General features: G+C 47.6%; 1 protein-coding gene across 1 annotated transcript in view; it reads right to left on the reverse strand.

Moving 5' to 3' along the window:
* Positions 1–1,347: 1,347 nt before the first annotated feature.
* Positions 1,348–23,487, reverse strand: part of NAT8L (N-acetyltransferase 8-like (GCN5-related, putative)) — a gene marked incomplete at its 5' end in the record, with an annotated part of 25,128 nt that continues 2,988 nt past the window's right edge. Inside the window, one exon of the mRNA XM_010182934.1 lies at positions 1,348–1,743. Coding sequence (XP_010181236.1) covers positions 1,376–1,743 — 368 coding nt within the window. The remainder of the gene's footprint in view (positions 1,744–23,487) is intronic.

A 23,487-nucleotide genomic window follows, 5' to 3' on the forward strand; every position in this document is an offset into this window, starting at 1 on the left:
TAAAACCTACCAATCTTCCCCCCGCCCCCCCAAGACATAATTCATGCAAAGTTGCTATTTGTTTAAATAAGTTATAAAAGTTGATATCTCAGGCTAGAAGAAGCTGTAGTCTTGGTTATTCTTTAGTTGGCAGGCACTGTACATACATACTGGGTACAGACACATGCCGGATCTGCTTTGCATTGCTTTTTGCATTGTACAATTCACAAATCTGACATCATTAAAGCAGTTAATTACCTTTGATGGAAGGCTGCAGTGAGGCCATCTACATGTATCAAACAAGCAGCTGGTTAAGATAGTAAGTATGCTCCCCCCCCCCACCCCCGCACTCCCCACAACGCTATTATCTGTCACACATTGCTTCTCTGAAGTGGTTGGATTTGGTGCGCACATTAATGTGCAAATGTGTTGCCATAGGAACTGCAGCCTCCATTACGCCTCAATGACACCATTCAGCAAAAGCCAAAACTAAAAATAATAACAACAACAACCAAAAAAACCCCAAACCCTTAAAAATAAAATAAAAACAAACAAAACACAACCCCAAAAGGCAGCAAAGAGAAAGTCCAACGCACATGCGGAGCCTGGCCCAGGACTGCAGGTTACGCGTGGCTACAGAACAGCGCAGGAGATATTTAGGTTTGATCTTAACTTCACGCTATGGTACAACGGGGCTCAGAGTTCAGCCGGTCCAAGTCTGTGCTGGCTTGGGGAGGAGGAGGGGGATGGAGCGGAGTCGTGGTTACCGGATGCACCCAGGGTCTCTCAGACATTTGGCAGAATGAGGCACATCCCAAAAAAGTGCAACACCAGTGCCGTGGCGGCAGGGCGATGTGTTTGAGTGCGTGCACGCGCTTTCCTCTTCATGCATTGTAGCAAGCGGGTTGGGGCAGGGGGGTGTCCCCCGCCTTTTCTTTGAAAATTATTAACCAATAAATAACGGTAAGACGAATGCGTATTCTACTTACTGGTGTGTGAAATACTGAAAACTGCATTCAAGTAATATTCCTGCACTATTATGAATGCATCACTATGTTATCTTACATTTGGAAAAGGAGGAGATTATGTACACCGGAGCTGTGGTAGGATTTTGCAGTAAAGTTTCTGTGCTTTACGGAGGTACCTGGGAAGGAGAGGCCGCCGCTCCGCTCTGCCCCGCCGGGCTCCCAGCACCACCACCTGCAGCGAGGAAGGAGCTGCTCGGCCACACCAGCGAGCTGCACGGAGCAAACCAAAAGATGACGTGAGGGAACGAAAACTCAACCCAAAATCGGCAAATCAACAGTGACGAGAAAGAGAGGGGCAATTTATTATTTTTGAAGGGAGAGGAGGAAAAAAAAATTTTTTTCTTTTCGTTTGGTTGGTTGGGTTTTCTTTATTCTTCCCGCAGCTGCAGGCGGTAGCGGTGGTAGCGGAGCTGGAAAAACATTCTCTCCAGTAAGGAGCGCGTCATCCCCGGCAGGGCGTAATGTTCGACGACACCCACGTGCTTGAAGCCCAAGGACTCATAGAGCTTGTGGGCTGCCATCTTGACGGCCGTGGTCCCCAGCACGACGGAGGAGTAGTTGTTGAGCATGGCAAACTCCAGCACTTTGCGGCCCAGGGCCTTGGCGATGCCTTTGCCGCGGTAGTTGGAGTCGACGGACATGCGGCGCAGCTCCACCGTGTTGTCCTCCTCGTTGCCCCGCGCTGCCACGATCCCCACCACATTGCCGTCCAGGACGGCGACCCAGAAGCAGGAGCCTGCGGGAGATAAAGTGACACATGTACCTGCCAGCCGCCTCGAATGGGCAAAACAGGCAAGGCACCCACCCACGAACGCGCCGATGGGAGCTGGGCTTGGGGTCTGAAACCACCTGTCACGTGTGGGGACTAAGGACCTCCTTAAATAAGGACCAAACTTCCTTTTCCCTTGACATTGTGAAGGGAATGTTGTTTTCCAGAGGAAAACACACAGAAAAGTCACTACAAACCAAAACATGAGATTCCTAGGGACCAAATGCTATAAAGTGCATTTGGCTGCCATCACAGATGGGTAATGATCCTCAGCTCATGGTTGCACATGATGGGTAACTCCTGGCCTGCACACAGCCATGCCCTTCTGTCCTACCACTGACTTTACCACAGGGCCCCTGTGCCACGGCTGGGACACAGGTGGGCGATGGAGCCTCCATAGGCCTGGGAAACCTGTGCCTGCCATAAGCCAGACACCCAGATGTGGTTCCAATCTCGTTGGAACTTGTAAGGATGTTGCTTTTGGGGTGCAAGAAGAGCCCTGATGGCTGTTCCCAGGGAAAGGGAGCAATGACATCCAGCCCTGGGGACTGGTGCAACTGTTTCCCTCCATCAAATCTCAGCACCTTCCCATCACTGCAAAGGAGAATGGAAAGCCTCTGGAAGAGAGATGCCATTGGAAAGGCAATTCACTGCAGAGAAGTTGCTGCAAGCCCCCATGAGCAGAGGAAGGCCATCCCTCTTCCCCAGGGACATGGTGCCATCAGCCAGCACCCAGGGCTTGTTCACAGCCACAGCCCTGCCAGGCAAACAGCAGCAGCAAGATGAGAAACTAGGACCACAGAAGCCAGCAAAGCACAAACAGGGGAAAACATCATATACACACCTCAGAAAGAGCACGTCTGGTGCTCAGCCAATCCCTTTTTTTCCCTGCAGTTTAGGGTGCTCCTGGCCAGACCCCCCTTGCTTTGGAGCTGCTGTTTATCCTCTGCTGGTGTGGGCCAGGAGAGAGCATCTCCTGAGCTGGAAACATGGTGCTCGAGCAATTTGGGCCAAAATCTGCAGAGCTTTATTTAGCTTTATTTTTATTTATCCTGGTCAGCAAGCACACTGCTCCAGGAATGAGGACATGCCATAACGAACGGGCTGTGCTTTTGGGGTGCAGGGGGTCAGCAGATGCTGCTGCCTTCAAGAGGCGAAAGCAAAACCCATCTAATGAAAGCCCAGCAGCCTAAAGGGCACCCAGGCAGTCTCAGGGTGAGCATCCTAGGGTCTCAAGTGCCCTGACCACATCCCCAGTTATGAAGCTCAAACAGAACTGGACCTCACTGAGAGAGGCACCGATACCATCCCGTCCCACTGCTTGTACTGGCCAACAAGCATTAAAGCCGATGCAATTAGAAACTGCCACAACCCTGGAGTATTACAGTATCACTTGGCCCCATCCGCAAGGGGATAAAAAAAAGAAAAGAATTTCAAGTAACAAATTACCCGCGTCTTAACTAATGATCACCACAGAAAATCCTGGTGAAGGAAAAGTGTCTTCAACTGAACCGAAAAAAACGATGTTGTCAGCACAGGGCAACTGTGACCTTAGCTTAGGTATTGCTTAATTAACACCCAGGAAAGCCACTATTCAATTATGGCAGCTAACGAGGAGCACCGAGAGGCCTCTTGCCAAGAAGGAAAACACTGTGTCATTGCTCAGGAGGAACATGGCTTCACCCCGAGGATCCCAGTACAGGAGAAACCTCTGTGTGACCTGCTGCAGGCCATGGCCTTCTTCCTAGTGCCAAGCAGAAGGAGACCCGACTTGGGCAGCAGCTCCATCTTTAGCATTAAACTGCCTGGATGAGTGCTCAGGGGTGCATGGCGCTGCTACCCCTGCAAAATGGGGCGGGGGGTGGGTGGGGGATGAATAAGGGAACTCAAGAGTCCTCCATCACTGGAGGAGAGCAAAGCATGGGGTGGCAGGAGGTACCTCCTTGGCTGCTGCCTGTGGGACAAATGCACCTTGCAACTCAGTGAAGCCACTGGAAAGAGACCAAGGTCTTCCACGCTTTCCCACAGCACGGCCTGGCTGCTGAGGAAATGCCAGGTACAGTGAAATTTCAGAAAGCCAGCCCAGGTTCAGCCCCGCACACCATGTTCCCCGCCTCCAGAGCAACACGCAGCTCCAGCAACGCTCACTCTTGTTCTCACTGCAAGTCACTATGCTGTCGCTATCTAGGTCAACAGCTAATTTTTAAAACACCGGGACCCATCTTGACCCATTTATCAGGAGCAGCTACGATGTCTCTCCTCCGCTGCCGCGCTGACAGTGTGGCTTGTTCCTCTGTGTTCGCCTGGATCTCAAAACGTAATTTATTCAGACACGACCCCAGACGCAGACCTACAAGTGCTGAAACCCAGCAGCCGCTTTCCCTTTGCATACAAATCACAGGTTGAGAGCTCACTGCTCTGCTCCACAGCTTTCCTTTGACACCACTCGTGTGGTTGCTCTGCCCAACACACCCCCAGCCCATCCATCACACCTCTGGCCACACGGCAAGCACACCACAAAATCAGGGCCCAGAGATTCTCAACCCTACGTGTGTGGCCACCAACCCCAGCTCCTGCGGTGTAGTACAAGAACAGGGTTCATGAGTCCCCTCATGTTTGGGGAGCAGAAGTGCAACGCTCCCCTGTGGGCACATGGTGCTGTCCCCAGCACCCACCTGCTCCTGGGCAGCCCCCAAAAAATGCCACAGGCAGCCATCAACCGGTGCCTGCCAAGCCACAGCTGGTGTCACATCCCTCCCATCCAGCCCCATGGAGCTTCTCCTGGAGCTGTTTCTTCAGCATGTCTGTCTCATTTCCTCAAACCAGAGATACCAACCTATGTTTCTCTCAGCCCCAGGTCAGAAGCGTCACAGAATGGTTTGGGTTGGAAGGAACCTTAAAGCTCATCCAGTCCAGCCCCTGCCATGGGCAGGGACACTTCCCACCAGACCAGGTTGCTCAAAGCCCCGTCCAACCTGGCCTTGAACACTTCCAGGGAGAGGGCATCCACAACTACCCTGGGCAACACGATTCCCTCCCTGATCACCTTCTGCTTTTACTCCTGCTTTTGCCTTCTTTGCAAGCACCTCTCTTCTGTGCCCACCAAGCCCAAGAGGCTGCTAAAGCTCAGTCAGCAACACTTCCCACATTTGTAAAACAGCATGTTTCTAGTATTTTTGGGTCTTCTGCCTATTTAAAACCCAGATCTGGACATGTCCGCCACAGCAGAGCCCACAAGTCCCTTCACACCCCAACACCTCTGACCACCCTCCAGGACAGAGGCTGTACCATCACACAAGTCCATCCTGGTGGAGACCAGCCTGGTTGCAAGCAGCATTACAACAAACCAGCACTCCTTGTGAGTTTTTACTTACAACTTTCAAGCTTAATTCTAATGATTTTGAGTTCAACGTGAAGAGAAATAGTATCTGGCCCATCTCCCAGTGTGTGTTGTGCGTGCAAAGCTTGTAATTAGTGGCAGACAGGACACATCTGCTCAAACAATGCGAGCTGTATTCAGCTCTTGTTTACACCAGTGCCATCAATACCCAAGACTTCCACCCTGCCACCACTCTGTGTCTGTGCCTGCTCTGAGATCACCAGTGGCCAGACCCTTCAGCCTGCTAAAGACATGTCCAGTTTCCAAAGCCCAGGAGCAGCTTTCACTAATGGGGTTGTCAAATCCCTCCTCTGAGGAGCTGTGATCCATTCAAATGGGAGTTTGCGACCGAAAGCTGTTTTGGGGTCCCACTGCATTTTGCTGACCTCAGGCTGAGACCTCCTTTCCCCTGGGCAAACCCTTCGGTTTCAGAGCAGGAAACTTGAAGGTCTTTGGTCTGCTTTTACCTAAACTGCCCCTGCTTTCAGCAGTCCTAGCCCTCTGCACCCCCTCATCAAAGCTGCTCTCCCAGCAGCACTTACCAGGGAGAAAGATGGAAGCACCCTGAGAAAACCAACACGCATGGCAGTGGGAGTCTCTCCCCCCTCTTTTCTGGGCCAAATGGACTGACTCAGAGCCTGTCTTGTTTTTGCACTTTTTCATACCTAGGATGAAATATAATTAACTTCATCTCACCTGTCAGTAATGAACAACAGCCTTATTTCTGGCAGTGCTATTAATAGCAGGAGCTGACGTTTTACTCTCTCACACCGCGATCTGAAAATAATCCCTGCCGCAAAGATAAACACAAACTCCGGTGGCTACAACTCTCCCTGCCCTATAGATACACATCTCTGTCAGCATCTCTGCCTTCACTCTCATCTGCCTCCATTTTCTGAGATTCCCTCCTTCATTCATCACTACAGACACATCCAAAGCCCTTCCAGCTCGCCCTGCCCTAAGCTCCTCTTGGTTTTAGACCCTGCAAGAAAAGTCACTCCAAGGTCTGGTCTTCACGGACACCTTGCATTTAACTCCAGCTGCCCTGTGAACACCGCTCTGGAGTACTGGAGGTGCCTACTGGAGGCATGTGCTGTTTCCAGCTAAACACTAACCTCTTTGCAGCAGTCATAGAAATTTTCTATGATGAGGGTGGTTAGACATTGGAACAGGTTGCCCAGAGAAGCTGTGGGTGCTCTATCTTTGGAAGGGTTCAAGGCCAGGTTGGATGGGGGTTTGAGCAATCTGGTCTGGTGGGAGGTGTCCTTGCCCATGGGAGGGGTTGGACTGGTCTCTTCCAACCCAAATCATTCTATGAAAAAAACCCCACCAAACCAACAACCAACTTTGGGATGCACACAGCTGTGAAAAAAAAAAAAATCACAAAATTGTTGTGACTCGTGTATCAAGGAAGATGATTTGAGGTTGTTCATGCTTCATAGATTTTGTGAAATTCCCTTGGTTTCTTCCAGCATTTTCCAGTCAGCCTGGAAGGCCAGGACAACAGCGGACGGGTTTCCAGACAAGAAAGCTGAGCTTCAGAGGGTAAGACCTTTCCCCGGAAAGGCCCACCCAAGGTATCTCCATGCCTTATCAAGTCACAAGAATTCCGCTACACTTAAGTCCATGAGTCACTGGACAAAACTCAGGAGGATTTGCACACACTGGTGTGAGTTGTACACAAGGAAGGTCCCTCTGTGAGCAGGAACACCAAGAAGAGATGTCATGGTGGGATAAACAAGATCTGCAAAGATGTGCTGTGAGACAAAGCAAAGCCCGGGCTCCTGTACCTCCTGCCTCCTTGAAGTTATCTGAAATATCCGGCATAGCAAGAGGCCAGCGGTTCTACCTTATCTTTCTGTCCTCATCTGTGGCTTGGTCTGTCTCTCAGCAACATCTTTCCATACTCTGGGCAACAAACTAGACCAACTCAGCAGCAAGCAACTCAGACCACAGGGCTGTCTATCAACCTGGACTTCACCGCTGTCAAGCCTCCTGCTCCTACATGACCATCACTTAAGGTGTATTTTGCCCACTGGATGCAGACAGTGCCATGGTTGTAATGAAATTACAAAAAGCAACAACAACCAACTGGTGGGGAGAACAACCCAGCAGGGCCGGATGGGGCTCCTCAGGTGATGGCACATGGGGCCTAAAAGCACATGTGATGGCGGTGTCTTATCTGCTTGAAGTTTCAGGATGATTCCCAGCTTTTGATAACCAAAAAAGAACATTCTTCTGCCACCCCCATGCCCCAAGGACTTCCCCGGAGCAGTGGCACCACCCTGGCTGCTCATCCTCCACCCAAAGCACCCACCCAAGCTCCTTCCTGAGGAGGACGCATCGTGTGATCGCCCGGCGCCTCCTCTCCACTGTCATGAGCTGCACAGCTCTCCCCCGCGCAGCCGACGAGGATGGTGGGTGAAAATAAATTCACTCAATTTTTGCTGTGAATTCTTCGACACCCTTTGGTGAATAAAAGGCCAGTGGGTGGATGGGTGGAAAGATTGGAGCCAAAAGCAATAGCAGAGAGTACTGCTAGAAGAGAGGGGGGAAATGAAACATCAGCCTTCTCCACCAGCATGTGTCCTACATGACTGAATATAGCAGGCTCACACTGCTTTCCTAAATCCCTTAATGTTTGAGGACCTCTACCACAAAATCCAGAATTTAACAGCATGCATTTAAGGAGCAATTCCCCTCCTGGCTCAAAGCTGGCCTGGTGACATCCTCAGAGCATCAGTCAGAGGAAGGGACCAGCAGAGCTGCTCAGCAGCTACCACCACCGCTGCTGGGAACGCGCCAGGAAAACGCCTCTCCTCTGTGTGCTCACAGCAGAGCCAGGAAAGGATCTGAGGACTTGGCCAGCATGAGAAAAGGACACTGACATCATGGGAAACTCGGGACAGGCCTGCCGAAATTACAAATTGGGACCCTGCATCCCCGGCAGAGATACAAATGTGCAAACTTGCTGCTAGGAAGTGGTAAAAGGGGAAAAAATCCAAACCCTCAAACCTCAAAAATCATCCCTGCTCATCCCGTGGGGCAGGATCTGCAACTGCCTGTGCCCCTCACTTTTAAAATACCTACATAAAAGCTTGCCAAAAGTGACAGGCTTGCTAATCCCAGAGATCCGAATGCCCCAAACTTCTCCCTGCGACCTGCTGACATACTGCATGTGGCACAGCCCGAAGTAACACCACCGCATGGAAATACTGGGACAAAGGAAATGCAACACGCTGTCACATCATGGAGCTTTAAATATTTGCCCTTGGAGTCACTTGTTCAGCCTCTCAGGGTGATTTTGGGCAGAACAGCAGCCCTTTCAGCCAAGCAGGGGTGGTCTGAGCAAGGCAATACAGAAGGAACTGGGGGGTGTCCTGCACTGCACACAGTGCTGTGCAATTATTACTTACTTATAGATAATAAAGTAAAAATCTCCAAAGTTCAGTGTTTCACCTCTCCTCTTGCCAGTGCTATTTATATGCATTGCTTTAAGCCAGTGTGTGGCAGCAAGTGGACAGAGTGGCCAGCCCAAGGGTGGCCGTACAGTGACCGTGTGGTGCTGATGCCATTTAAATCCCTGCCCTTTTACACCGTCTGGGTTTTGAAGAGGGAGCAGAGGAACTCAGTCCCTGAGGGAACTCTCCCTCCTCCTTCCCCTTCACCCTGCTGAAATGCGGGTCAGACCAGCCAAGTTACATCAATGTCAAGGGAGAAAGGAGACTCCCTTGGGGCCAGCACGGCTGCCGTGATGCGGATGCTGCCGGCGGGAGGAGTTTGGGACACAGACATGGCACATCGGCTGACACAGGCAGCCTGGGCACAGGGACTAACCAAGGACAGGCAACAGCTGTACCTGCTACTGACTGCAGCTGCTCAGCTGGCCAGGATGGGGAAGGATTTATTTCTGTGTTTAAGAGGCACACTATGATCCTATTATCTCTCCTTACCTCCATGCCTTGAGTTTCTCTCCCTTCCACCTTTCCAGCTCCCCTTGGCTTCAAGCAGGGCTGTGTAACAGCTCCCACAACTTCTGCTAATAACTCTACACTTGACTTCAGTTAACAGGCACTCCTAGAGGGCTCCTACAAAATAATGGCATTTCAGAGTAGTTTATGGCCATGGAAACCAGGTAGGATATGAGAGACTGTGACTCTGACACTCCTGACACGTGTGAGTATCCCTCTACACCAGACAAGGCCTAGGCATGGGGGAGCAAAAAAAGTCAGGGACACAGAATTATTCATGCATGAAATTAGAAATGCTGTGGGACCCCTTCCTTCCCATAAATAACTCCACATAACCTCCCACTGCAGGATTCATTGCCCTGTTATAAATAATTCCCTACTGGAAGAGCGCAGGGCAGCACATCTATATGCCAAGGGTGGGTGACACTCCTTGATTCATGGGGCACCTGGGCAGCAGGCGATGAGATCACCTACAAACATACACAGCAAGAAAAGAGATGGATGATTTGGTCCCCAGCAAGCAGCTCAGCCACTTCTCCATCTACCTCCTTATCCATCCTTGCTACTTTTTTCACCTTTTCTGTTCTTGTTACCGAGGGCTGAAGCTACATGCAACCACCTCTGAGCTCAGGCCAAGCCTCCAGAGCTGCCGGCAGCAGGGGATAGGTGGGATGACAGTGACATCCAGCATCTGACCTGCAACAAGGCCACAGCGCGGTTCAACACACATTTGCTACCAGAAACACGATGACCACGACTCACAACAGCAACAGGTCCCAAACCACTCCAGGAGACAGGGATTGAGAGGTGGCCTCTGCAGCTGATAAACCTGAGCATAAAATGAGATACAGGGGGTGAAGGGGTCTCGGACTGCAGGCAACAGCTGGCCTAAACATCTGTGGAAACCCCAAAGCATATTCAGATTCAGACAGGTATAAGCCATAAAGTGCCACTGCTGATAAACTTGAAGCAGCAACAAACACAGCACAGGTGCTGGTCCCACTAGGAGGTATTGCTGCAACCCAGCTTTACATTCACCTGGGGATGGAAATGCTGGTGGGGCTGCAATTTAGAGTATCAGTATGAGAAGTGACTTTCACCAGTGCCTGCTTCACAATTCCTCAAGGAGCTGGTCCATCCTCAAGAGCACCCAGCTATTTATCACAGGTATTCCACTTTGGGGTGTCAAAGCCCACAAAAACCCCTTAAGATGTTGACAGGTAGCTGTATTTTACTTTCACTCTAATATTTTGACTGGAGAAGAGAAAAAACACATTGTGCAGCAAACAGACTTCAGAAAGTGGCCATGTTTGGTCCTAAACAACATCTCCACCTGTCACTGCTAGGGATGTAACTCAACGGGCATTTTTAATCTTAAAACCTTTGCTTTAAACCTCACCTTGCTCCTCTGCAACACACCTATGTGACAGCTCCTACCCATGCACCTAAAGCTTCAGGAGGACCCAGCGTGGACACCTGGATCCACACAAGCTGTTAGTGGTCATACCCCATGTCAGCACTTCACGGGTTGATTTTTCACACAGGCTTCAGTCCCACGGGGCTCAGAGCATCACTATGCGTGACAGCACCGGGCAGCTCAGCAGGGCCCCGGGAAGTGCTCGGCACATCTCAGGAACAGGTTTTTGATGAGACAGCGAGAAATCCAGGCGATGCCGCAGACAGGATAAAGACAGCCCTTCCAGCACATTTCAGAGGGTGCTATATTAAGAAGTGCAACAGCAGGACTTAAAAATCTGGTATCTAGCTCTTTTTGCTGGCCGTGATGCACCTTGAAAAGCAAAGACTTTAATAAAGCCAACATATAACAACTGTTCAAGAAAAAGCTGCAGAAGCAGTTATGTGGGTTTAGAAGCACCCTGGTTATCAGAGCATATTTAGCCTGGTCCATCGCTCTGCCTCCTGCTATTGAAAAGGAGGACAAGTTACAGAGAAGAGAGAGACAAAACCACCGATGCAGTAACTGGGATCTACCTGCTGGGTCATCAAGAGAAAGGACGCTTTGAGAAACCAGGCATTGTCTGTGATTTTTGCATGTGAGCAATTGTTACCGATAAGCAAAGAATTAAGTAGCTTAAAGGAGCGGATAAAGACTAGAATATGCGATTTTGGCCTGGTATTGTCCTCAGGGCTAACTGGATGGCGAGTCCCAGCTCAATGGAGCTGGCTCAGCAGAACAGACTGGTCTGCACAAACAAAGCCAGAAAAAAGTATTTAAAAGTACTTCCGAAATCCACACTAAGCCCATCAATTGCAGAGTCAGACCTTAAGTAAATCAACTCTTCAGAATTTAGACCGGTTTTAGTTAGAAGTTTAAAAGAAAATGGGAATCTAGCCCTTCTGCCAGCTTTGCTAGCCTGTGTCCCCCCCCAGCAGCTGCTCCACAAGACTGATGTGACAATTAGCTCCTCGTTAGTTAAATTAGCATACAAGATAAAATGTGTTGCTGGTTGTGTTTTAAGCCAGCTCCCTAAAAGGACATTGTTAAGGCTTGGTCTGCTGCTTCTACATCAGTCTTGTACTATATGGCTTTATTGCTTTCAGAAAGGTACTGAAATTACATTACAGCATGTACCACTTCCAAATACTGCAAAAAACTGGAAAACCTACAATTATTGGATGTTCTAGAATTCATTATTTACTTGCTGACTTTTACTCCGTGTGCATTACTGTAAAAAAGGCACTGAGCAGTAATCATCAAATGACTTTGTTTTAGCTTAGCAGTTGGCCAAGCCATAAATCATATGGGGAAAACAGACAGAATCGAACTTATTTCGCCATCCATCATTACTCACCTGCTACAAGCTTAACCAAGACTCCCTTTAGTTCAATAGCAGTGCCTGTATCTACACAGGTATTGCACAAAATGTTTCACAACAAAGAGAGAAACTAACATTACATTTACTTAAGGTTAAATAATAAATGCAATTCTGAGCTCTACAAGGACTTCCAGGGAGTTTTATGCTGCGCTAAGCAAGGTCAACAACCTCTAACGTGAGTCACCCTCTGAAGAGCCCCTCTTCTGCAAATGACCACAGCAAAAGCTACAAACAACTGCTCACTGCAAACAACTGCTTTGAGCCAGGAATAAGGCAGGCAAGATGAAGTGCTCCCAGGTTGTAGGTTCAAACTTAGGGTATGGCATAATGATGTGTTAAGACAGAATAACTCATCTGTGCTGCAAGCTCTTTAAATCATAATCAAAGTAAGGCTGAGAGGTGCCTCCCCTACTTCACAGCCAAACCACCTACAGGAAAAAATACAACAAAAAAAATACAACCAAAAACCACACCCCAAAACAGGACTACGTTGCTTACATTACTTTTAGGGGCACCAAGGACAACAGAGCTAGGAACAGGTCCCTTTTTGTCAGGTAACCAACTGCATTTTACATCATATAATCCAAATGCATGGGATTGGGCTCCCCAGGTGCTGCTGCAGATGCTGACAGGTTCTGCCAACACCCCCAGATCTACATCTGTAAGGCAAAGAAGTGACAGAAAAGGGCAACAGCACAACATTCAATTTTTAGTCATATAAAGGACATATATATTCAGCCAAAAAACATGCTGTACGGCGTATTTCAGTGGTTCTGAACATGGGATTTTTTTCCCCTTTAGCACATACCTGCTGCCCTCCAAAGCCCCTGGATGAGGACTTCACTACCACAGCAGCCAACGAGCAGCAATGACGAGTAGCAGTGGGCAATATCTACACCAACCAGAAAAGCCTCAGCCCCTAGGGTAGCTCCTCTGCTCTCCTTCCTGGGGCATACCAAGAATCGACAGACAGGGACTGCATTTCACCAGATGCTGCACAGCAAAAGGGAGCTACCATGATATTCTCCTAAAACTGACAATAAATACAGCTCTGCCTCACTCAAAGCCTTTCTTTCTGCAGATGACCCGAGTTTCAAAAGAATCCCCACCTTGCTGCTAACACAATAAATCAAACCTCCCTGACCTCTAACTTCTCATTGTATTAATAATCTACACGACTTAAACGGCAATCGTAAGAAGTTTTATTTTCTTTGAAACCACAGTGAAGAATTCATTACTCAACATGGAGGAAGACATCAGGAAAAAGAAAATATTTAAGGCATAGATTTGGTACAAACTACAGGCTGAAATCAGATGGCACATAGCTTGATCTCCTTAAGTCTGTCGCAAGCAGTATATATTTCTTCCTATTTCCAGTACAACAGCTTGAAATGGTGCTGCACATGCACCCTTCCCAGAGCTCTGGCATCCAGCAAGGATACCAGTTAGAACCAGTTGAAAACAACCCACCTCACCTCACCACATCACAGCACGTGAGTAGTCACCATCTGCCACACCAAGATGAGCCCCCAGAATCCATTGCAATGGACTGGGAAGAGCACAGGAGGTGAAGGTGGCACTGAAGCACAGCTCCCTATCGCTGTCCTCCCCAGCCGCTCACCAAGGGTGCTACTTTGGAGACTTCTCACCAGGATCGATCCTGTCCAACCTGTTAGTATGAGCTCCCTGGCCAACGGGTCAAGCCTATTCTCCCAGCCTCTGGGTAAGAAGTAGATAAGTAAATATCAGGGCAACCAAAACATTAATAAATAAATAATGGGTCAACCAATCAAACCCACGGCCCCTCTGCCCTGCTGCCATAAAGGCAGCACAGTGTCACTGTGGAGATGCTCATCCTGGCATGGAAGGTGATGGAAAAAAGCAGTTCCCACGTGTAGCATGTCAAGAAACAAGGCCTTTCCCTTGTTACGGAAGTCTGCGATGCACATCTGACATCCAAGGCCAGATGTAGCAACAGGACTAACACTTCAGTTTGCAGCAAATGCAACTCCTCACCCATATAAATGAATTAATAATAACCAGCAAACCTCTCTGGAAGCAAACCTTCCAAGTATTCCCTAAATGCTTTTAACACCATCATGCTTCAAACACTGGAGGTCTTACTCCAGCAATGACTCTTACCCTACAACATACCAACCAGTGCAGGGAAAGAAACAAGGGACTGGACCCAAGGAGATTTTCTGTGCTGCTGAGAGGCTGAACCTGACCCAAAACAGCTGGAGGCACCTCCTGGTGTTTGCACCTTCAACCTTTGCATACCTCCAACCCAGCCCTCAACCAACAGTGTGGTGACTCTGATGCTCAGGTAGAACAGGCAGACAGGGGTACCATTGCATTCCCGTCCTGTTGTGCTCATGAAGTCTGGCTGTGGGAGACACTGAGCCCCTCCCAAGATGATGTCTGGGCATCCTCAGTCCTTCTTAAAGGACAACCAGGCTGTTGTGACAGCCAGGACTCCAAGGGACACTACTGCAATGGGCGGTCTCTCCTTGGAAATAAACACAGGCTTTTTTCCAGCAGGAGAAGCCTGTGAAGGCAACATACTGCGCTTCAGGTACCAGCTCCCCATGGTCATCCCACCACAGGCTCCCACTGTAAATTAACACCTTTTTTGCCTGCAGCCCCCTTACTTTTCTAGACTTAACTGTGAATATTTAATCCCTAGGGTGTTATATGTATACTAAACTAAGCTCTGGTGCAGGGTTGCTCCAGTGTGTGTCCCCTGTATACACCAACGTGAAGGGCTCCCTCCCATCCACTCTGCAGAAGCCCTACACAGCTGGGAGGGCAAACACTAGGTCAAGACTTCACTTCCTCCTGCCACACAGGGAAGGAAAATGAAACTCCTCTGCAAAGCCTCAGTATTGTCTCCTTCCACCCACCACACTCCAGATCCCAGCAAGACCTCCCAGCAGTGCAAGCCTTCATCACCACCCATCGCTTCAACTTTTAACTCCCAGCAATGCCCCCTTTAAAGCCAGAACACTGCCATGGTGCGGAAAACCACACACCCAGATGCCCAATGCTGTTAAACCAACACGTTTCTACATCGCTTCCCTAGTACATCAAGGCCAACGTGCCTTGGGTGTAATTCTACTGAACTCCACTACTCCAGACTGAAACTAGCACATTTATTTAATGTGGCAGTGTAAGAAAATTCTACATCCATAAATACATGAACATCTGTCAGGCTGGGCACAGACAATGGATCTGTTGTGGATGATGCATTAACAAAAAATGAAAATTACATGTGTAAATCTATACATTCCTAAAATTAAAAAAGGGGAAAAAAACCTCCTTTGTCACACGTTCAGACTACCTATCAGGCCAAAAATTCCCTACAAATCCTAATCTACTTATTTCCCAGATCTCCCGTGATGACCACCTATCACCACCTTACACCCCATATCCATGTGAGTAGGGTCCCTTTGAGCCCCAGCCCCAATACCAGTCAGGAGAGCTGGGGATTTGAGACCTGCAAAATAAATCAATGGAGCGAGCAGGTAACAGGCCACGTCTCCATCGTGAGGACACATGGGAAATGAAGGGCAGTCTGTCCAGGGTTGCTGAAAGCAGGTATTTCCATGCCACGTACCATCAGCCTGTGACACACTCATTCACCAAACATCCATGGAAAGGGGATCAACTTATAAATGTGAACAGCACCTACAGCAACCGGAGCCAGGAGAGATGCAAATCCACACAAAACTGCAGTATTTTGAGGATATATTGGATTTTCCCAAAATACAAAGGCAGCACAAAGTAACACTAAAGCTCCATACTTGATGCTATGACAGAATGAATATAACTAAGGGCAGGTTCACAGCTGCAACAACTTCCGATGCATCAGTTTTCCCTAAAACATCACAAGTCCATCTTGCAGGCAGCTGACAGCACACACAGAGAGAACAAGGTTTACTCCCTCACTGCATTTCCCATTTATGTCACAGGTCACCTGTAAATATCACAAAAGCACTTGGACCCGTGCTGACGGACACCTCTAAGTATGCGCTGAGCTCCCAACAGGAGACAAGGGATTTAAGGACATCATCCAGTTAAAGCCAATGCTCCACTGAACCCTGAAGCCAAACTGTCCCTGAGTTCAGCCTCACTGAATTTTTTTTTAAAATGTTTTTCTTTTTTTAGAATTTCACTGCAATCCTCTTTAGCTCTTTGAGTTACCCATGAAAAATGTTCCAGCTTCTCAAGAATCCTTGCAGATGCTTTGATGCTTTTCAGACTACTGATGGCTCAAAGAAAAGCCCCGTAAAACCTAATGATGGCTTATTCCCAAATGAAGGTCACTGCCCAAGAGGCACAGCTTGATGTTACCTTCCGAATAGGTTCTGAAATCACACCAGCCATATATTTTCATAGCCACTAAGTGAATCTAATTGACTTTACAGGCAGCACAGGCTTGCAAAGGTGTATTACAAAAGCCTCCTTTAAACAGTTCGGATTTTAAAAAAAAAATCTCTCATTAGCATCTCTTTCTCTCTTTTTCTTTACGAAATCCCACCACTACTGATGTAATTCCAGTAACAGGACTTTACTAAGACGCTCACTGCTGCTAAGCAGAGTATCTGCCGTGCTTTTATTGCTCTGTCTCTAACCATCATCCAAAATTGCTTAGCGCTTACAAATGGCAGGTGCCCCAAACCAGGCTGTTTCCAAAAGCTTCTCTTCGCAGTTCTACTATTTAACATTATTTTAAATTGAAAGCCTACAGATTTAGGTCTTCCCTGGATTCCCACTAGAAGTGTTACACAGTGTTTCTGATGCTGTTATCTAGTTCCAGGGAGGATGAACAGATTTGGCACCTCCAAAAAAAGAACAAAAAGCCCTGATCTCAGCAAATGAAATATTTTTTTTGCTGTACTCTGACTGCAATAATGATTATACATATCCTATTAAAATGGGAAGAATGGGGTTTATGGTAAAAATCATAGCAGATAAGATCAATAGGCTGTGCCCAGACACATCTGGGAGCGATCTGGGTCAGATGCTCTAGAGAAGGTGTAAGAAACCCTGCTGTTGGCAGCTCATCTGCCTTTAGGCACAATGTTCTCTCCTCACCATGGGGGACACGTGGGTTTGCACTGACGCACTCTGTTTTCAGCTTCGCAGACACAATATCCTCATGCTGCTGACTTCTAGTTATTTTCTCTTTTTCTTTTTTATTCTGAGTATTCTAACAACAAAAATAAATACTTGTCCTCACCTTGCAAAACATCTGAGCAAAAAAGGAGGAGAAGAAAGTACGTATAGAATGAAATTAAGCAAAGGGATATAAATTTAAAAGCGTAATCAGAGAAAGGGGAAGATCAGAGAGATACAAAGAGGGATGATGGGTGTGGGACCACCACTTTTGGGAAATGCCAGAAGTGATGAATGAAGCAAGAACCAGACCGAATCCACTGGAGAATTCAACAGGGGGATGAACAGGAGAGCCAAGCAGAATTCAGAGGAGAAGAAAAAAATGCAAATATCGCAGTTTGACACAAGGCTGGAAAAGTGAGATACAGAACTGCTGTGGCAGGGGAAGGAAGAGGGGAAAAAATAAAGGAAAAAAACCCTCAAGGAACCATGTTTGGTTCCCAATAGTAGATGTCAGTGTCCGATAGCTGTTGAAATCAGCTTTGTATGTGAGGTCCACTGAGGAGCCATTCATGGCTGGACAGCTGGGCCATCACCCCCATTTCAATTAGCAGCCTTAGCACAGAGGCCAAGAGCTGCCACTGTAAAAAGCAAATAAACTTGCAGCACTGGTGCCTGTTTCCAAGGCAGGATTCAAGTATGTTGGCAAGAGAGAGCGGGAGCAGCTTCTATAGCAATTACCAGTGATCGAGGATAAATCTAGGCGAGTAGCTTACTTAAAAATGCAGTTTTGTCGATTCAAAACAATTTACACATTTGTCCTGAATTCACCAAAGATCTTCAGCTGGGAAAGACAGCACAGAGGAAGGCCAAGCTGGCACCAACCCTGCGCACAGCTCATCCCAGTGCTGCTCGGTGCCAGCACAGGGACAACAGGGGATGTCCCACCTGCCAGGACCTGGGAGATGGACCTGGGAGATGGACCTGGGAGATGGTCCCCATTGATAGCACCTCTTCAACTACCACAGTGGTATAAAATGTCTAAATATCCAATCTAAACAGGGCCTGGGATCCAAGTGGTACCAGCACTGGTTGGGTATTGATTTAACAGCGCAATGCAAAGAAGAACAGAGGGACCTGCTTGGGAGGTAACAAACATTATTTGTATCATGGCTCTACCAGAATTAGCATTTTAAAAATATATCTATGGGTCTGACCTTTGCTTCTTAAGGAAGCCTATAACAGAACAAACAATTTTGTTGCAGACTGAAAAAAGTATTATATTCACCATGGAACACAGATTTTTGCTTCCTTATAGTGAAGAAAACAGAGAGAGAGTGGTAAATCAGCTTAATTTGGATCAAAACTACCCTCCCCCCTTCTATTTTCCAGTTCCTGAACAGAAAAATAATTTTCTCATAAAACCTCTTGTTTTCAGTTTTGCCACTTGGATAAACCCTAGAAGCAGCACATGAATTTTAAGTGACAAGTATTACTTGCAAGCTACCATTTCAAGCAGCACACACTAATGTGCAACTAATGCGTTGTATTTTTCTATTAGCGTTTACACTGTTGTAAATCCAATTTTAGATAGCCACTTAAAAATATACCCATAATTCATGTTTCCCATCACCTATTTTGCAAAGTCTCATTTCACTCACAAAATCCCATTTTAAAGCAGAAACCCAGCTTGGCACTAAACCATGGGAGTCCCAGGTCTAAATTTTAGAACTATCCCGTGAGAAACAAAATTTTCAATTCTTGAAAGAAACATCAGTCAAACCAGTTATAAAAGGCAAGAAATGATACCAGATAAGCTTTCACAAATAGTTAATTGATTTCTGGGGTCCAGCGGGTCAATAGAATGGCTCAAAGCCATCTGGAACAGATGCCATGGCTTGCACCTGGCTCTAAGCAAACTACGATGGGCTAAGTTTGGATGCACCCTTAATAAAAGTCATGAGGCTTCTTGGCAATTCCACTAAAAAAAAAATCTTGTTATTTGGTTACAATTAATAGATTTGTGAACAGAAGCTAGGTAAGACACGCTGCTACCTTCGGATTCCCTTGAAGATTGCTTTCATTAGCTGCCCTGTCAAGAAAAAAAACCCCAACTCCTCAACTTCCTACAGGGGGGAAAAAAATAAAAGGAAAAGAAAATTAATCTAAAAATACACTTTGAAGCTCCCTGTTTTGCTGATGCAGAAAGCAACAACAAAGGCCCGTACATCCCTCGGCTCCTCACAGAAGCAGATACCAGCAAAACACCCTGCGAAGCCGCTCGTTCTGCTTTAGTCTGGAAGGGATCAGCATCAAACACGAGATTATTTGTAACAGATCCCAGCACTACATTACCAAAATAAAAGTGTGCACTCTGCAATCCACCGGTAAACACCACCACGAGGGGCTCATGGCTGCCCCGAGCCCCATCAGTCATTCCCATCCCAGGCAATTAAATACAACCTGTCTGGATAAAGATGCAAGCCTACAGAAGGCATTTGTGATTTTCAGAAATCCACTCTGAAATTTGGAGACATTTTGAACGGATGGTCTAATTGAAAATCAGGCCATGCGTTTAGGCTTTTACATTAAAAGTTGCTTTTTCAACATTTAGAGAACTTAACCTAGAGAGCAATACTGACCGAGAACTTCTAAAGTACTGGATCTCCTGGTCATGCACACCAGGAGGAACCAACCTGACCATGGATACTCCCGAATAATCCTAAAAGGCTAAATATAATACTAAATATAATATAATAGTGTGCTTGAGAATAAGACTTCAGTTCATGTTCCTACATTCAAAATTCAGGGTCAAGAGGGGTTCAAAGCTTCATACTTTCAAAACCCTTGTCACTAGTTAGATACCCAACACAGAGCCTAATTTTAGGCTATTATGAAAATCTTAACCTGAAACAAACTTTTGAGTCATTGCTTTAAATCTTGGCCATTCCGAAGAAAATAAGAGAAGGAAGAAGAGCCACTGAAAACCCTTTATAAGAGGAATTAATTTGCATTTAAACTTGTGGAGAAAATTTTGTAGCCCTTTTCAGGATGACTGAGAGAAATTGCACAGAACCATGCCAGGAAACATCCAACATTGGAGAAACATTGAAAAAATAGTTAAAGCCAGAAAAAACCCCAGAATGCCTGATGTTCCTGCCCTTTTCATGTTCTCAAGTCCCAGCGTGACTTGTGTTTGCTGGTCTTAAGAAGTTAACTGTGCCTAAAAAGCTACTGATGTTCAATTTACACAGCTTATTACTTCTTGTACTGAAGATTAATGCACAGCACTTGCATGTACTGGGGTTTTTAAATACCTACAGGCAGAACTTGTGTTCATATACACCCAAACATGACTACAACTTAAATACCGCTGCATTAACTGACTGTCATGTCAATTAGGGACTACCTTTATGGAGAATTTTTGAACGCACAGAGCAAAAAAAAATAGGTTATATTGCTCTGCGATATTTACTATATAATCTGTTTTCATCTAATTTTGACATGGGACTGTGCCAAAGCTCATGGATCAGAAGGGAAAGCTATTTTCGTCTTACGGATATGCGCATTGAGGAGCGGGTTTGTGCATATGTCCCTACTCCAGTGATAAACAAACAGGAGGGGGGCAAGGCTGCAGCAGCCCACCCATGAAGGTGCTCATCCCAATTGCATGGATGACTTAGCCCTGAGTCCACAGGATGCTTCACTCATCAGAGCCGACAGCATTGCCCTTCAACTCCGCACTACCTGAACCCCACAGAGGTGGAAAAAACTCTCAGTAATAAAGATTTTGTGGGGCAGAAAGACTCTGCAGGCCCTCGGGTGGGTTGAGCAGAGCTGGACAAATGAGCTGTTTTTCCTATTGCTTTCAAACTCTGCACTGGAGATTGGAAATGCCAAACCAGGCAGTTCCAGTGCTGCCAAGTAGTAGAAACCCAAAAGCAACAACAGGAATTGCTACACAGCAGCATCCTTGACCATCTCCTCTGCAGGAGGCCAGCCTCACAAATACTCTGACATAATACTATAAAATATATCAAAGGTCTCTAATCCTAATCTTGTAGCATCTCTCTGATATGGAGATCGGATCCCTTGAAGCACCCTCATTGAATTGCAGAGATGCCAGCACTGAAATGCTCATGGGACAGACACTCCACCACCCGAGGATGAGACCTAACCTCAGTTCCCAGCAGTGTTGGGGAGCAAAGCCAGGAAACCCTGAGGTGAAGATAAGGAACAGCCTCTCCCCTGGGTTTTCCAGCTCCGAGCCCCACACTGGACTCCTCTAAGCAGTGCATGAGGAGACACATGCGTGAAAATCCTAATACACGACAGCTAACTCGACGGTTTGGCAGATACATGAGGCCAGGGCACTGCATAAGCCAGCAAGAAATGCAGAAGATAGGGATGCTTCAGATTCCAGCTGCCTCTGGGCACTGCCAGCAGGGCAGGGCTCTCCAAAAACACATTCCTGGACTGGGAAGTACAGCCCTGAGCCCTCTCAGGTAACTAAGCCCTTTCTTTGCAGAGCAAGAGCTGCTCTACTCTTTCCAAACAATGTTATCAGTGGGCAGCAGGGCTCCTTATCTGGCAGCTCAGCATTACCCAGAAATGTGGAAGAACTGGGTCCTCCCGGGGCTCTGGTGGGGAGAAACGCCCCTGGCTCGCAAAGTGTTAGGGCATGGCAGAGCCACCACAGCTCCCAAGATGAGGATCTCCTCCCACGGTGGCCCCTGTATTTTCCCTGCAGTACCCACACCAGCCCAGCACCCCAAAACTCAGTGCTGCTCCCCCCAACAGGCACTCCTGGGGCTCAGCACCCACTGAGCAGGAACCACGTGATTTCACATCCAGCTGCTCACCTCTATGGAAACACTCGGGGTCAGCTCCTCTGGACTCAGCTCCATCTCTCTAGCATTAAACCCACTGCAAACCAACTCCATCCAAGAGCACAGCTAAAATACTTGCTCCTTACCCAAACATCCCACCAAAGGTGAGAAACACTTCAAAAGCAATGAGCAGGATCTCACCTCCACACAACACAACTCTGGCCTCACCTTAACTGGTGATCTTCTCGCAGAAGGATGAGATCCTAAAACCTCTGCCAAGAAGAGCAGGACAACTGTCCTTTGGGGTCAGCTGATGAAGGTGCCACCCAAAAGCAGCAGGAACTGAACCCTCATGAGCCATCTTCCTGTGGCCCCTCTTCCTTAGGGCACAGCCCCTGTCCCCCAGGGAGGTGGGGATATCAGCGCAGCTCTTCACCAGCACCCTCATGTACCAGGGGACAACATGAGTGGGACAGCGAGGCTCTGCTCACCCCTGGACGGAGGCAGCAGAGCAGTGACACACGTCCCCTCCCAGCACGAGGCACCCAGAGGCACTTGTCTGCTCAAAGCCCAAAAGCCGCAGATGTTCGGTCACCGCTGAAAACCACAGCTCTCAGCGTGGCGTGTTTAATGTGACCCGACACCTCCTGCAGCAACCACTTGGGCTTCATCTGCTGCCTTACGCAAGGTGGATGCCCTCAGGACTCCCCCAGGTCCTGCAGCCACAGCTCTGCAGGTTGCCCATCCATGCTGTCTGTCTGTTCTGCAGCACCGGGCATCGCAATGCAGCCACTCAGCTCATCACCAGCATCCAAAACCACTGCCAAACGTCAGCTCCCACCACCACCAGGTTTTGCACCAAAGGAACAAGTCCTGGTTTCCAGTGGAGACCTCAGCCTCTCAAGAATCTGACACGCCAACCATCGCAAAAAAAATATAAACAACGCAACTGACTGGGACAGCAGCTCGGAGAGACGCTGTAAAACTGATTAGTCGTCAAAATCGTCAGACCATAAAAGAAGCTCCAGCTGTGCTCCTCTTATTTGTGCAGAGAAATGCAAGAGGCAGGGCTCTATTTAAAATTAATTCCTTCTTTTTTTTTTGTTTACTAGAGCCTAAGTTGCTCTGGTTGACAATTAAGCCCATTATCCAACTCCTTTTTTTTTTCTACCACCCCAGTGCCTTTTTTCATAGCCCACAAAAAAGGGAGAAAAAAAAAAAGGAAAATTCTACTAAGTGCTATTTTAAAATGAAAAACACAGGTTTACAAAGAGCTCGGGAAGGTGTTTGAACCACTCAACCTCCTGTTTTAAGACCCCAGCACAGGACTCAACACAAAATTCCTTTCAAATCAACAGCAACGTCGAGCCAGCCCGCTGCGTATGAGCTCAAAGTTAAGCACTAGCCCAAATGTTCTGCCAGATCCTTGGTGTAAGTGTAGGAGGACAAGAGAAAACAAAGGTTTAAATTCTGTCTAGTGCACTTCTGCAAAATCACTGTCAGCACATACTTTTCAGTTCATACAAAACCCAGCAGAGGAAATTTAAAACAATAACTGACTTGGAGGGGAGCGGTTC

This window comes from Mesitornis unicolor, unplaced genomic scaffold (assembly GCF_000695765.1).
Source record: "Mesitornis unicolor isolate BGI_N332 unplaced genomic scaffold, ASM69576v1 scaffold31444, whole genome shotgun sequence".
Lineage (NCBI taxonomy): Eukaryota > Metazoa > Chordata > Aves > Mesitornithiformes > Mesitornithidae > Mesitornis > Mesitornis unicolor.